At 42.6% G+C, this 13,863-nt stretch overlaps 1 protein-coding gene across 1 annotated transcript in view; it reads right to left on the reverse strand.

The window, feature by feature from the left end:
* LOC124145516 (uncharacterized protein C1orf112 homolog) overlaps nt 1-13,863 on the reverse strand; it is a 36,578-nt gene that overhangs the window by 18,227 nt on the left and 4,488 nt on the right. The window contains exons 4-10 of the mRNA XM_046515298.2: nt 13,634-13,722; nt 13,120-13,215; nt 11,131-11,265; nt 9,445-9,531; nt 8,181-8,256; nt 6,567-6,651; nt 4,255-4,390 (exon numbers count right to left, since the gene is read on the reverse strand). Of these exons, the coding sequence (XP_046371254.2) occupies nt 4,255-4,390; nt 6,567-6,651; nt 8,181-8,256; nt 9,445-9,531; nt 11,131-11,265; nt 13,120-13,215; nt 13,634-13,722 (704 nt within the window). The remainder of the gene's footprint in view (nt 1-4,254; nt 4,391-6,566; nt 6,652-8,180; nt 8,257-9,444; nt 9,532-11,130; nt 11,266-13,119; nt 13,216-13,633; nt 13,723-13,863) is intronic.

Here is a 13,863-nt window from a genome sequence, read left to right on the forward strand (position 1 = left end):
ACTTTACACTGAATGCACATTCAGCCACTTTACACTGAATGCACATTCAGCCACCTTAAACTGCAGACACTTTACACTGAAGAAACACACAGCCACTTTACACTGAAGGCACATACAGCCACTTTACACTGCAGACACTTTACACTGAAGGCACATTCAGCCACTTTACACTGCAGACACTATACACTGAAGGCACATTCAGCCACTTTACACTGCAGCCACTTTACACTGAAAGGCACATTCAGCCACTTTACACCGCAGACACTTTACACTGAAGGCACATTCAGCCACTTTACACTGAAGGCACATTCAGCCACTTTACGGTCAAGAAACACACAGCCACTTTACACTGAAGGAAAATACAGCCACTTTACACTGAAGGCACATTCAGCCACTTTACACTGAAGGCACATACAGCCACTTTACACTGAAGGCACATACAGCCACTTTACACTGCAGACACTTTACACTGAATGCACATTCAGCCACTTTACACTGAAGGCACATTCAGCCTGTTTACACTGAATGCACATTCAGCCACTTTACACCGCAGACACTTTACACTCAAGAAACATACAGCCACTTAACACTCAAGAAACTTACAGCCACTTTACACTCAAGAAACACACAGCCACTTTACACTGAAGGAACATACAGCCACTTTACACTGAAGGCACATTCAGCCACTTTACACAAGGAACACACAGCCACTTTACACTGAAGGCACATTCAGACACTTTACACTGAAGGCACATACAGCCACTTTACACTGAAGGCACATTCAGACACTTTACACTGAAGGAACATACAGCCACTTTACACTGAAGGAACATACAGCCACTTTACACTGAAGGCACATACAGACACTTTACACTGCAGACACTTTACACTGAATGCACATTCAGCCACTTTACACTGAAGGCACATTCAGCCTGTTTACACTGAATGCACATTCAGCCACTTTACACAGAAGGCACATTCAGCCACTTTACACTGAAGGCACATTCAGCCACTTTACACTGCAGACACTTTACACTGAAGGCACATTCAGCCACTTTACACTGAAGGCACATACAGCCTGTTTACACTGAATGCACATTCAGCCACTTTACACTGAAGGAACATACAGCCACTTTACACTGAAGGAACATACAGCCACTTTACACTGAAGGAACATACAGCCACTTTACACTGAAGGCACATACAGCCTGTTTACACTGAATGCACATTCAGCCACTTTACACTGAAGGCACATTCAGCCTGTTTACACTGAATGCACATTCAGCCACTTTACACCGCAGACACTTTACACTCAAGAAACATACAGCCACTTAACACTCAAGAAACTTACAGCCACTTTACACTCAAGAAACACACAGCCACTTTACACTGAAGGAACATACAGCCACTTTACACTGAAGGCACATTCAGCCACTTTACACAAGGAACACACAGCCACTTTACACTGAAGGCACATTCAGACACTTTACACTGAAGGCACATACAGCCACTTTACACTGAAGGCACATTCAGACACTTTACACTGAAGGAACATACAGCCACTTTACACTGAAGGAACATACAGCCACTTTACACTGAAGGCACATACAGACACTTTACACTGCAGACACTTTACACTGAATGCACATTCAGCCACTTTACACTGAAGGCACATTCAGCCTGTTTACACTGAATGCACATTCAGCCACTTTACACAGAAGGCACATTCAGCCACTTTACACTGAAGGCACATTCAACCACTTTACACTGCAGACACTTTACACTGAAGGCACATTCAGCCACTTTACACTGAAGGCACATTCAGCCTGTTTACACTGAATGCACATTCAGCCACTTTACACTGAAGGAACATTCAGACACTTTACACTGAAGGAACATACAGCCACTTTACACCGAAGGAACATACAGCCACTTTACACTGAAGGCACATACAGACACTTTACACTGAATGCACATTCAGCCACTTTACACTGAAGGCACATTCAGCCTGTTTACACTGAATGCACATTCAGCCACTTTACACAGAAGGCACATTCAGCCACTTTACACTGAAGGCACATTCAGCCACTTTACACTGAATGCACATTCAGCCACTTTACACCGAAGGCACATTCAGCCACTTTACACTGAAGGCACATTCAGCCACTTTACACTGCAGACACTTTACACTGAAGGCACATTCAGCCACTTTACACTGAAGGCACATTCAGCCACTTTACACTGAATGCACTTTCAGCCACTTTACACTGAATGCACATTCAGCCACCTTAAACTGCAGACACTTTACACTGAAGAAACACACAGCCACTTTACACTGAATGCACATACAGCCACTTTACACTGCAGACACTTTACACTGAAGGCACATTCAGCCACTTTACACTGCAGACACTATACACTGAAGGCACATTCAGCCACTTTACACTGCAGCCACTTTACACTGAAGGCACATTCAGCCACTTTACACCGCAGACACTTTACACTGAAGGCACATTCAGCCACTTTACACTGAAGGCACATTCAGACACTTTACGGTCAAGAAACACACAGCCACTTTACACTGAAGGAACATACAGCCACTTTACACTGAAGGAACATACAGCCACTTTACACTGAAGGCACATTCAGACACTTTACACTGAAGGCACATACAGCCACTTTACACTGAAGGCACATACAGCCACTTTACACTGCAGACACTTTACACTGAAGGCACATTCAGCCACTTTACACTGAAGGCACATTCAGCCTGTTTACACTGAATGCACATTCAGCCACTTTACACCGCAGACACTTTACACTGAAGGCACATTCAGCCACTTTACACTGAAGGCACATTCAGCCACTTTACGGTCAAGAAACATACAGCCACTTTACACTAAAGGAACATACAGCCACTTTACACTGAAGGCACATACAGCCACTTTACACTGAAGGCACATTCAGCCACTTTACACTGAAGGCACATTCAGCCACTTTACACTGCAGACACTTTACACTGAAGGCACATTCAGCCACTTTACACTGCAGACACTTTACACTGAAGGCACATTCAGACACTTTACACTGCAGACACTTTACACTGAATGCACATTCAGCCACTTTACACTGCAGACACTTTACACTGAAGGCACATTCAGCCACTGTACACTGAAGGCACATTCAGCCACTTTACACTGAATGCACATTCAGCCACTTTACACTGAAGGCACATTCAGCCACTTTACACTGCAGACACTTTACACTGAAGGCACATTCAGCCACTTTACACTGAAGGCACATTCAGCCACTTTACACAAGGAACACAGAGCCACTTTACACAAGAAACACACAGTTACTTTACACTGAATGCACATTCAGCCACTTTACATTGAATGCACATTCAGCCACTTTACACTGAAGGCACATTCAGCCACTTTACACTGAAGGCACATTCAGCCACTTTACACTGAAGGCACATTCAGCCACTTTACACAAGGAACACAGCCACTTTACACTCAAGAGAAACACAGCCACTTTAAACTCAAGAAACACACAGCCACTTTACACAAGGAACACACAGCCACTTTACACAAGAAACACACAGCCAGTTTACACTCAAGAACCAAACAGACACTTTACACAAGAAACACACAGCCAGTTTACACTCAAGAAACACACAACTTCTTTACACTTGGAAAACATACAGCCACTTAACATTCAAGAAACTTACAGCCACTTTACATTCAAGAAACTTACAGCCACTTTACATTCAAGAAACATACAACCACTTAACACTCAAGAAACACACAGCTACTTTACACTCAAGAAACATAAAACAAACACCACATCACTGGATGCACTGAAAAATTAGCAAAACCTTACAACTAAAACAATAATTTTCAGCAAACTCTCAAAAAGTTGTAATTTTAGTAATCAGTTATAGCTTAAAAAGAAAATGATATTGCTATGAGAGACTGTCTACAGGGGTGGAACACACCATTGTGATAATGTTTAATGTTATATATATATTTAATTCAGACACCTAGCACATTTTATCACATAATAGAGGAGTATGTCCATCCATACCAATTTGTTTAACTTTCACTGTCTGAATATCATTTCTTGTATTGTATATATGTTGTTTAACACCGCACTCAGCAATATTCCAGCTATATGACAACTGCCTGTAAATAATCAAGTGAGGACCAGACAATGGGGTAATTGTGTCAACTTGTTCCACTAAGTTGTTACCATGCCGTCTTCATCCACCCTTGGCAGCAGTTGGAACAGGTACTGGTAGCCCGTCACTACCTCCCGACACAGGTGCCTTATCATGCGACACATGTCCAGCTGACCCTGCAGCAGGTGCTTGTATTGGCTGCTTATTCTGAAGCATATCAACAACACAAGGGTTAGACCACTATCCTATCACTCCCTCACGACACAGGTGCCTTATCATGCGACACATGTCCAGCTGACCCTGCAGCAGGTGCTTGTATTGGCTGCTTATTCTGAAGCATATCAACAACACAAGGTTAGACCACAATCCTATCACTCCCTCACGACACAGGTGCCTTATCATGCGACACATGTCCAGCTCACCCTGCAGCAGGTGCTTGTATTGGCTGCTTATTCTGAAGCATATCAACAACACAAGGTTAGACCACTATCCTATCACTCCCTCCCGACACAGGTGCCTTATCATGCAACACATGTCCAGCTGATCCTGCAGCAGGTGCTTGTATTGGCTGCTTATTCTGAAGCATATCAACAACACAAGGTTAGACCACAATCCTATCACTCCCTCACGACACAGGTGCCTTATCATGCGACACATGTCCAGCTCACCCTGCAGCAGGTGCTTGTATTGGCTGCTTATTCTGAAGCATATCAACAACACAAGGTTAGACCACAATCCTATCACTCCCTCACGACACAGGTGCCTTATCATGCGACACATGTCCAGCTCACCCTGCAACAGGTGCTTGTATTGGCTGCTTATTCTGAAGCATATCAACAACACAAGGTTAGACCACAATCCTATCACTCCCTCACGACACAGGTGCCTTATCATGCGACACATGTCCAGCTCACCCTGCAGCAGGTGCTTGTATTGGCTGCTTATTCTGAAGCATATCAACAACACAAGGTTAGACCACTATCCTATCACTACCTCCCGACGCAGATGCCTTATCATGCAACACATGTTCAGCTGACCCTGCAGCAGGTGCTTGTACTGGCTGCTTATTCTGAAGCATATCAACAACACAAGGTTAGACCACTATCCTATCACTACCTCCCGACACAGGTGCCTTATCATGCCACACACATCCAGCTGACCCTGCAGCAGGTGCTTGTATTGGCTGCTTATTCTGAAGCATATCAACAACACCAGGGTTATACCACTATCCTATCACTACCTCCCGACACAGGTGCCTTATCATGCAACACATGTCCAGCTGACCCTGCAGCAGGTGCTTGTATTGGCTGCTTATTCTGAAGCATATCAACAACACCAGGGTTATACCACTATCCTATCACTACCTCCCGACACAGGTGCCTTATCATGCAACACATGTCCAGCTGACCCTGCAGCAGGTGCTTGTATTGGCTGCTTATTCTGAAGCATATCAACAACACCAGGGACAGACCACTATGTCTACTTATCTAGCATAACATCTGCTCAGGTTACATGAACTACAGTCTGTAAGCAAATAAAAGTCCAAATACTAACACTAAAATTTAACTGAAAATTATGCCAAAAGACAAATTTGGGCAAGTAGGTATTTTACTCATAGACTGTATAGATGGCTCACCTAAATGGGGGTCATAGCTCTAGGGACATAACTGTCAAAGAATCAAATGACATCCTGAACACAAAGATGTGTACTCAGTGTGTGAAATATTTTTAAAACCCAACAAGACAGTCAAGCAGGTGACTCATAATTATTGCCTGCCCATCTTCAAAGTTACCTGCCCACATTCTGACATTATAGATATTGAAAAAGCACACAAAAAAGAGACAAATTGCGTCTTGAGTCAGTTGAAATAATGCAAACAATTACTTTACAATCTACAAGGAGTTATAATAAAACTGAATATGTAGGTAGGCTAAAAACTATCTGCGAGACAGTCGGGCAGGTGGTGGATATTTCCTGAAGCCTGACAGTAAAGTTACCTGCCACCGGCAGGCAGGAGTTTTTTTTACACTGTGTGTACGACAGTATTGTGTTACATGTCATTATTGCCTATCTATGCTGCTTATTTCAAAATAAAATATCCCAAGAATATCCTTTAAGTTATTTTTAAGGAGTGAGTGAGTGAGTGAGTGAGTGAGTGAGTGAGTGAGTGAGTGAGTGAGCGAGCAAGCAAGTTTAACTTAAAGTGGGATGAAAGCTTGAAGTGATGCAGATTTTAGACTTTTGCCACTTTGTTGAAACCCATGAGCGCTGATACGATGGTGACAAACCTAGAAACATAATCAGAGTGAATCTGGGATTTGAACCCTGGTTTGTGGAGACAGATGTGTTCTATTTTGCATTATTCAGCAAACTTTCACTCACTTGGACACGGCCTTCCAGAGGCTGACCACCACCTTCATGTCTAGAGCCGTGACAATCTGACACACCTCGAACAAGCCGTCGCAAACTGAAACACAGCACCATAGGACACACCTTGAACTAGCTGTCGTTCCAAGAAGACCGAAGATACACCAAGATCAGAACAAAATTTATTTTAAAATATAAACATTCACTGGCATAAGTTTGTAAATGATTTGTTTGTTTGTTGTTTAACGCCGCACTCAGCAATAGTTCAGCTACATGATGGTGGTCTGTAAATAATCGCGTCAGGACCAAACAATCCAGTGATTGACATGAGCATCGATCTAAGCAACTGGGAATGAGTGAGTGAGTGAATTTGGTATAACGCCGCTTTTAACAGTATTCCAGTTCTATCACGGCGTGTCAGTTTAATGTGGGAGGAAAGGCCGAAGTGATGCAGGTCTCAGACAACTGGGAAACAAAGACGTGCATCAACCAAGTCAGCGAGCCTGACCACCTTATCCTGTTTATCGCCTCTTACGACAAGCATAGTCATTACATACAGCAAACATGGGTTGCTGAAGACCTATTCTCTACCCCCATCTTCACGGGTCTTTTGTAAATTATATCATATTTCCAAATCATGATTTGAAACAATAGCAACCTATTGCTGCAATATCAGGTCATAAACAGTACTCCGTGTACAGTAGCCATTTGGAAATTAAATCCAGGTGATGTACAGGTAAATCACCCCCTACCACTACCATCTCATCAGATTTCATGTTTTGAGATTTCCCAGGATTCAGGCTGCTGTGGGTACTCACTGCCTAACATGAGGTAGAATTGCAGTAAAATGTGGCTGGGGTAAATAACATATCATCTTCCTGAGGCAAGAGAGTTAACTGACTATAAAAGTCCAGTTTCCACCCTTGCCGAACTAGGCTGGTATTATGGAGTTACATTTTGGCTGGACTAACGAGTCTATGCAAAGTCCAATCAAAATCGCGCAGCAGAATCGAAATCCGGTTCGTAAACTGCCGTGCCGATTTCGGTTGATTGCAGGATTTGCAAAGCATGTGCAATGCCAAGTCGTTGTCAACAGATATTTTCCAAACCTTTTCATGTTTTTAATCAGGGGTGCTTGCGCAATATAGATCTTAATTATTGATCAGATCGTCTTGACTGGGCGCCGCCACTTTGTTTGAAACAAATGCAAGTGATGGAATCGGATTGGTCCATAGGAAAGGCTTAGAAGGGACGTAACTTATGATAACCACTCGTGGCGCTATGATCGAGCCCAGGAATTCCAGCCAAGTTCGGCAAGGGTGGAAACTGGACTTTTAAAGTCAGTTAACTCTCTTGCCTCGGGGAGATGATAACATATGTGACCTGGCTCATTGTGTGTCATCGTACACCAATGTTATGGAATAGTGTTCTGTCAACCACTAGTTGAACACCCAATGTTTTTCATATGACTATACTTAATCTGTCATGCCATGACACATTAACTATAGACATATAAAAAAAAGGGTGTACTCTAACTTCTTTTGAGTAGTATAGCTTGATTATTGCTAACTGCAATCTAAAACAGCAATGAGAAAGATTATTTACGTTTCTACTGTGTGACAGACATACCCTGACATAGATCCTGTACATCTTGGTCCGAGGCTTCTCCAGCGATGGTTGTTCGGTCAAACATGTTCAGGAACGCCTGCAACACAGCAATTACTGGTAGTAGACACACCAGAAAACTAGGGGTGACTATTGGTCTGGAAATCACTATTGCGATAACTATTGATATTGAAAGAAACTATTGCGATAACTATTGATATTGCAAGCAACTGTTGCAATAAATATCAATAGTTTTCAGTGTGTCATTTCAGATGGATGTTAGAGGTGAATTAAACCTTGGAACTGAAGTTTCCTTTGAATGTGATAACCATAACAACAAATAAAATGTAAAAAGTTTGAGATATGACTGATTTGTTTTTTCTTTACCCTAATGATTTAAGAAATAGAAACTTCCACATTACCATGTGTAAATTACTACCACTCATGATCAAAAGAAAAACAAATTTGAACAGCATTGCATGCATTTTATTGATATGGTAAATACAATCGAAGCTATCAATATTCCTGAAATCAATACTGTTGATCGGAAACTGATTTGACAATCGATTTAATTACTTGCTTACCAATAGCAATATATCGATATTTTGATTTATCGTGACACCCCTAGCAGATACAACATTGTTTTCACCGCATATTGCTATAGTCCAAGCCATGAACAAAACAATCAGTGAATACAACAAAATCAAAAGCCTGGAACACAAGAAGAAGTAAACATCTTGGCACGAACATTTATCAGATTATATTAACAAGGGTTTGAAAAATGCCAGACTCTAAATTAACTTAAGTTTTATGATTACTGCTTAAGTTATACCATGTCCCATCAAAGAATATATAGTAAGCCATGTTATTGTCTGGCATGTCTGCAGTCTCACGTACGGCTATTTCCGTCACACCTGGACAAAACCACCGTCAGCAACCTCTGACCGTACATCTTCCATTAGAATCCTTTAGATTATAATAGGAAGTCCAGCGGACACCCAGTTTAACAACAAGGGTACAACCCTGCAATATAGTGATCCCTATATTATTGGGTTTACAAAACTGACTGAATAGATAAAAAATGCTTGACTACCTACACTGAAACAATCTGCTCACCAACTAATTAAAATTTAAAAGGCCAGTAAGATCTTATGTGGCCATCTGTATGTGTTAAACTGACAGAATAGATAAAAAATGCTTGACTACCTACACTGAAACAATCTGCTAACTAACTAATTAAAATTTAAAAGGCCAGTAAGATCTTATGTGGCCATCTGTATGTGTTTACCATCTGAAGACTGTGGGCTTTACGGAAGAGGGATGAGAGAGGTTCAGACAACAGTCCCAACAGGTCTTTGTACAGGTCACCGCTGTCCTGCATGGGAAGAAGAAGAAGAAGCAGGTGTCATCAGAGTCAGTGAGTATTGTTTTACGCCGCTTTTAGCAATATTCCAGCAATATCACGGCGGGGGACACCAGAAATGGGCTTCACACATTGTACCCATGTCGGGAATCGAACCCAGGTCTTCGGCGAGGTGTCACCAGAAGTCGGCTCTGGCATTTCATGGTGAAGTATTGAAAGTTGGGATATTTCAAAGGAACATGTTTCAAACTCCAGGGAAGGTCCTTTAATCTTTTGTTTGTTGTTTAACGCTCCACTCAGCAATATTATATCTCTATGACGGTGGCCTGTAAATAATCAAGTCTGGACCAGACAAACTTGTCTTCATATTATGAGCAATGACATACTCTATCAAGGTTCGATGACATGCACTCAACCAAGTCACTAAGTCTGACAATCCATCTCTTGAGCCATCTCTTTCAACGAGCATAGGTCACTAGGGCCTATTCTAACCCAGGATCCCCTTGGAGGCCTATTCTATAACCTGGAATCCCCTTGGAGGCCTATTCTAACCTGGAATCCCCTTGGAGGCCTATTCTAACCCAGAATCCTCTTTGGGGCCTATTCTAACCTAGAATCCCCTTGAAGCCTATTCTAACCCAGAATCCCCTTGGAGGCCTATTCTAACCCAGAATCCCCTTGGAGGCCTATTCGAACCCAGAATCTCCTTGGAGGCCTATTCCAACCCAGAATCCCCTTGGAGGCCTATTCTTAACCAGAATCCCCTTGGGGGCCTATTCTAACTCAGAATCCCCTTGGGGGCCTATTCTAACTCAGAATCCCCTTGAGGGCCTATTCTAAACCAGAATCCACTTGGGGGCCTATTCTAACCCAGAATCCCCTTGGGGGCCTATTCTAACCCGGAATCCCCACAGGGAGCCTATTCTAACCCAGAATCCCCTTGGGGGCCTATTCTAACCCAGAATCCCCTTGGGGGCCTATTGTAAACCAGAATCCCCTTGGAGGCCTCTTCTAACCCCGAATCCCCTTCGGAGCCTATTCTAACCCAGAATCCCCTTGGGGGCCTATTCTAACCCAGAATCCCCTTGAGGGCCTATTCTAAACCAGAATCCACTTGGGGGCCTATTCTAACCCAGAATCCCCTTGGGGGCCTATTCTAACCCGGAATCCCCACAGGGAGCCTATTCTAACCCAGAATCCCCTTGGGGGCCTATTCTAACCCAGAATCCCCTTGGGGGCCTATTGTAAACCAGAATCCCCTTGCAGGCCTCTTCTAACCCAGAATCCCCTTCGGGGCCTATTCTAACCCAGAATCCCCTTGGGGGCCTATTCTAACCCAGAATCCCCTTGGGGGCCTATTCTAACCCCGAATCCCCTTGGGGGCCTATTCTAACCCAGAATCCCCTTGGGGGCCTATTCTAACCCAGAATCCCCTTGAGGGCCTATTCTAAACCAGAATCCACTTGGGGGCCTATTCTAACCCGGAATCCCCTTGAGGGCCTATTCTAACCCAGAATCCACTTGGGGCCCTATTCTAACCCAGAATCCACTTGGGGGCCTATTCTAACCCGGAATCCCCACAGGGGGTTGCAACGGGGGTAGCTTTCCGACCTTGCAATGAGTGTAGGAGCCCGCCAGTATGTGCACTGTACAGCCAGGGAGAGAGTGCACATGCTCCACTTCCAGCTGACTGCTGGACACACCCCTCACACAGCTCTCTACACAATCCACCACCTCCACAGCCATCTGCAAAATAATAATAATAATAATAATAATAATAATAATAATAAAAAGAAAGAAAAAACAAAGTAGTAGTAGACTACTACTGCTGCTGCTGCTACTGCTACAACTACTACTTCTATAAAACACATAACTCCATGAGCAATGTATGCTTGATGCACTGCATTATTATTACCTTGGTCTATGGATCAGTGTGCCCTCGATTTTTCATGCTCAAATCTCTTGGGAGTATACAACCCAAGCTACCTGTGAGGTGCCCGAAGGTTAACAGTCACATGATCATCTCATTCTACTGGGTACCCATTCATTGCTTATTGCTCAAAGGCATGTTTCAAACAGTCACTTGCCTAAGGAGACACCATATGTGTTACACAGGGGTCCGCAAAATTTAAAATCCCAATCGGAATGCATTTAGGCCACGCCCCCTTCAAATAGCGTATTTTAGTACGACTTTTCACACACATTACAAGTTTACGTATTCATAATATGATGAATTATGAATTGTTTCAATTTAAATTGTTTAATTCCCCGGACAATTAATAACAAATAATATCATTTTAGATTTACATGGAAAACATACGTTTGTTTCTGTTATAATAACGATCTATTATCTTTGGTCCTGCCCCACACTGAAGCTCATGTAACACTGTTACATGAGCTTCAGTGTGGGGCAGGACCAAAGCTCTAGAAACTCTCAGGAGCTGAGCTGCCGAACACAGTCACCTATCCAAGGACTCTTTGCGACCAACGTTGCTTAACTTTGCCTGACATATTAATTGCTACCAATGTCAGTCACTGGATTGTCTGGTCCAGACTCGATTATTTACAGACCGATGTCATGTGGCTGGAATATCGCTGAGTGTGGCGTTAAACAAAAAAACAACAACAAACAAACAAACATGTTACCACATGTAGATGAGCGAGTGACAGAGATTACATATACATGCTTTGAAAATAAACCACAGGTACAGACGCTTACCTTAACTGAGATCTATAAATGTAGTCGCAAGGATATACTTAATCAACTATTTAATCTTAAAACCATACTACCGGTACCTAAAGTTTTTATCAATATATTTCATGTTTTCTGAAATTTTTAAAGCAGTGATGTTTTCATTTATTGCAGCCTTCAATCCTTCTACATAATAATTTCAGTTTCTACAATTTTAAGTACATAATACTCACATTTGTTCTTATATTTTAGGTTTGAAGCATTTCCAAGTTTGCTCAGTTTTCAAACATGATAACTGCTTTTGCATTGTGGTGACCTTGACCTTGGACTAACATTGACGTCAAGGTGGACTATGTTGTTTTTATGTTATGCAATATTATTGAAGATGCTTACGACGCACAACACCCTTGACTTTCAGTCAGGTGAGCTAAAAAACAGCAGTTTCCTCCTTCAAAAATCGGGGGCACAGGTGGCCTAGTCGTCTAAGGCGCCGCGATTCGCTGTGCAGAGTTGCGTCCCTTGGGCACGCCAGAAACCTATGATGGTGGGTTCGAATCCCGGTTCGCCCCGATTATGTTTCTAGGTTTGTCAGCACCATACCCGTGCTCGTGGGTTTCACCAAAGTGGTAAATGTCTGTGACCTGCATCACTTTGGGCTTTCCTCCCACATTAAGCTGACACGCTGCGATATAACTGGAATACTGTTAAAAGCGACGTTAAACCCAACTCACTCACTCCTTCAAAAATCGTCAGTTCTGAGGAATTGGAATTATTTTATGATAAGTTGCTGCAGACTTGTGGCCAAAAATCAGCTTTTGAACAAGTCTAGATAAGTCCCGGTTATTGCTTGAATTGTCAAGTAAAAAAATATGTGGTTTGCCGTAAGAGTGAGGCAAATGTAAAATCACCTCAAGGGACTGTGTTATTTCTCCCGCGGCGCGACATGTCCCTTGATGGATCCCACTTCGAATGCCGTCCAGAATCTTGTCAAAATTCTTGCAAGTCTTCAATAAGCCGTCAAATAGAAAAAGATAACATTAGCATGTTACACAAGTATTCATAACATTCGGCAAGACTTTTTTATGTCTTAAAAGTCAGTAAAAACTGTTGCCTCGGGAAGATGTAAAAGTCCAGTTTCCCCCTTGCCGAACAAGGCTGGAATTTCCACACTCGATCATGCGACCCCAGTGGTTATGCCCCTTCTTTATCCTCCCTATTGACCAATCAGATTTCACCTCTCATATACCTTGCATTTGCTTCAAATAAAATGGCAGCCTCCAGTCATGATGATCTGGTCAATAATCAAGATCTATATTGTACGGTAATAAAAAACGGACTAGTGGCAGTGTCTGTCTTTGAGGTTAAATAAACACACACTGAACTTTGTTTCAGTTTTGTTGATAGCTAGGTCATTCTTTTTACCTTGTCGGCAATCTTGCTAAAGATTTTCTTTTCAGCTTCATGTTGTTTCACGCAGGGAAGGAAAGAGTGGCAGATTATCTTCAATATACCTGAAATAAACTTTGACAAATATTATCTGTCAAGAACAACTCAATCTCATTAAAATCAGATCCTAGTTCTCCCTACCACTAAACAAAGATCTGAAGACATCCCATTACACGTCAGAACGACCCTTCATCCGACCAATCAGT

This window comes from Haliotis rufescens, unplaced genomic scaffold (assembly GCF_023055435.1).
Source record: "Haliotis rufescens isolate VD_foot unplaced genomic scaffold, xgHalRufe1.0.p SCAF_8, whole genome shotgun sequence".
NCBI classification, from domain to species: Eukaryota; Metazoa; Mollusca; class Gastropoda; order Lepetellida; family Haliotidae; genus Haliotis; species Haliotis rufescens.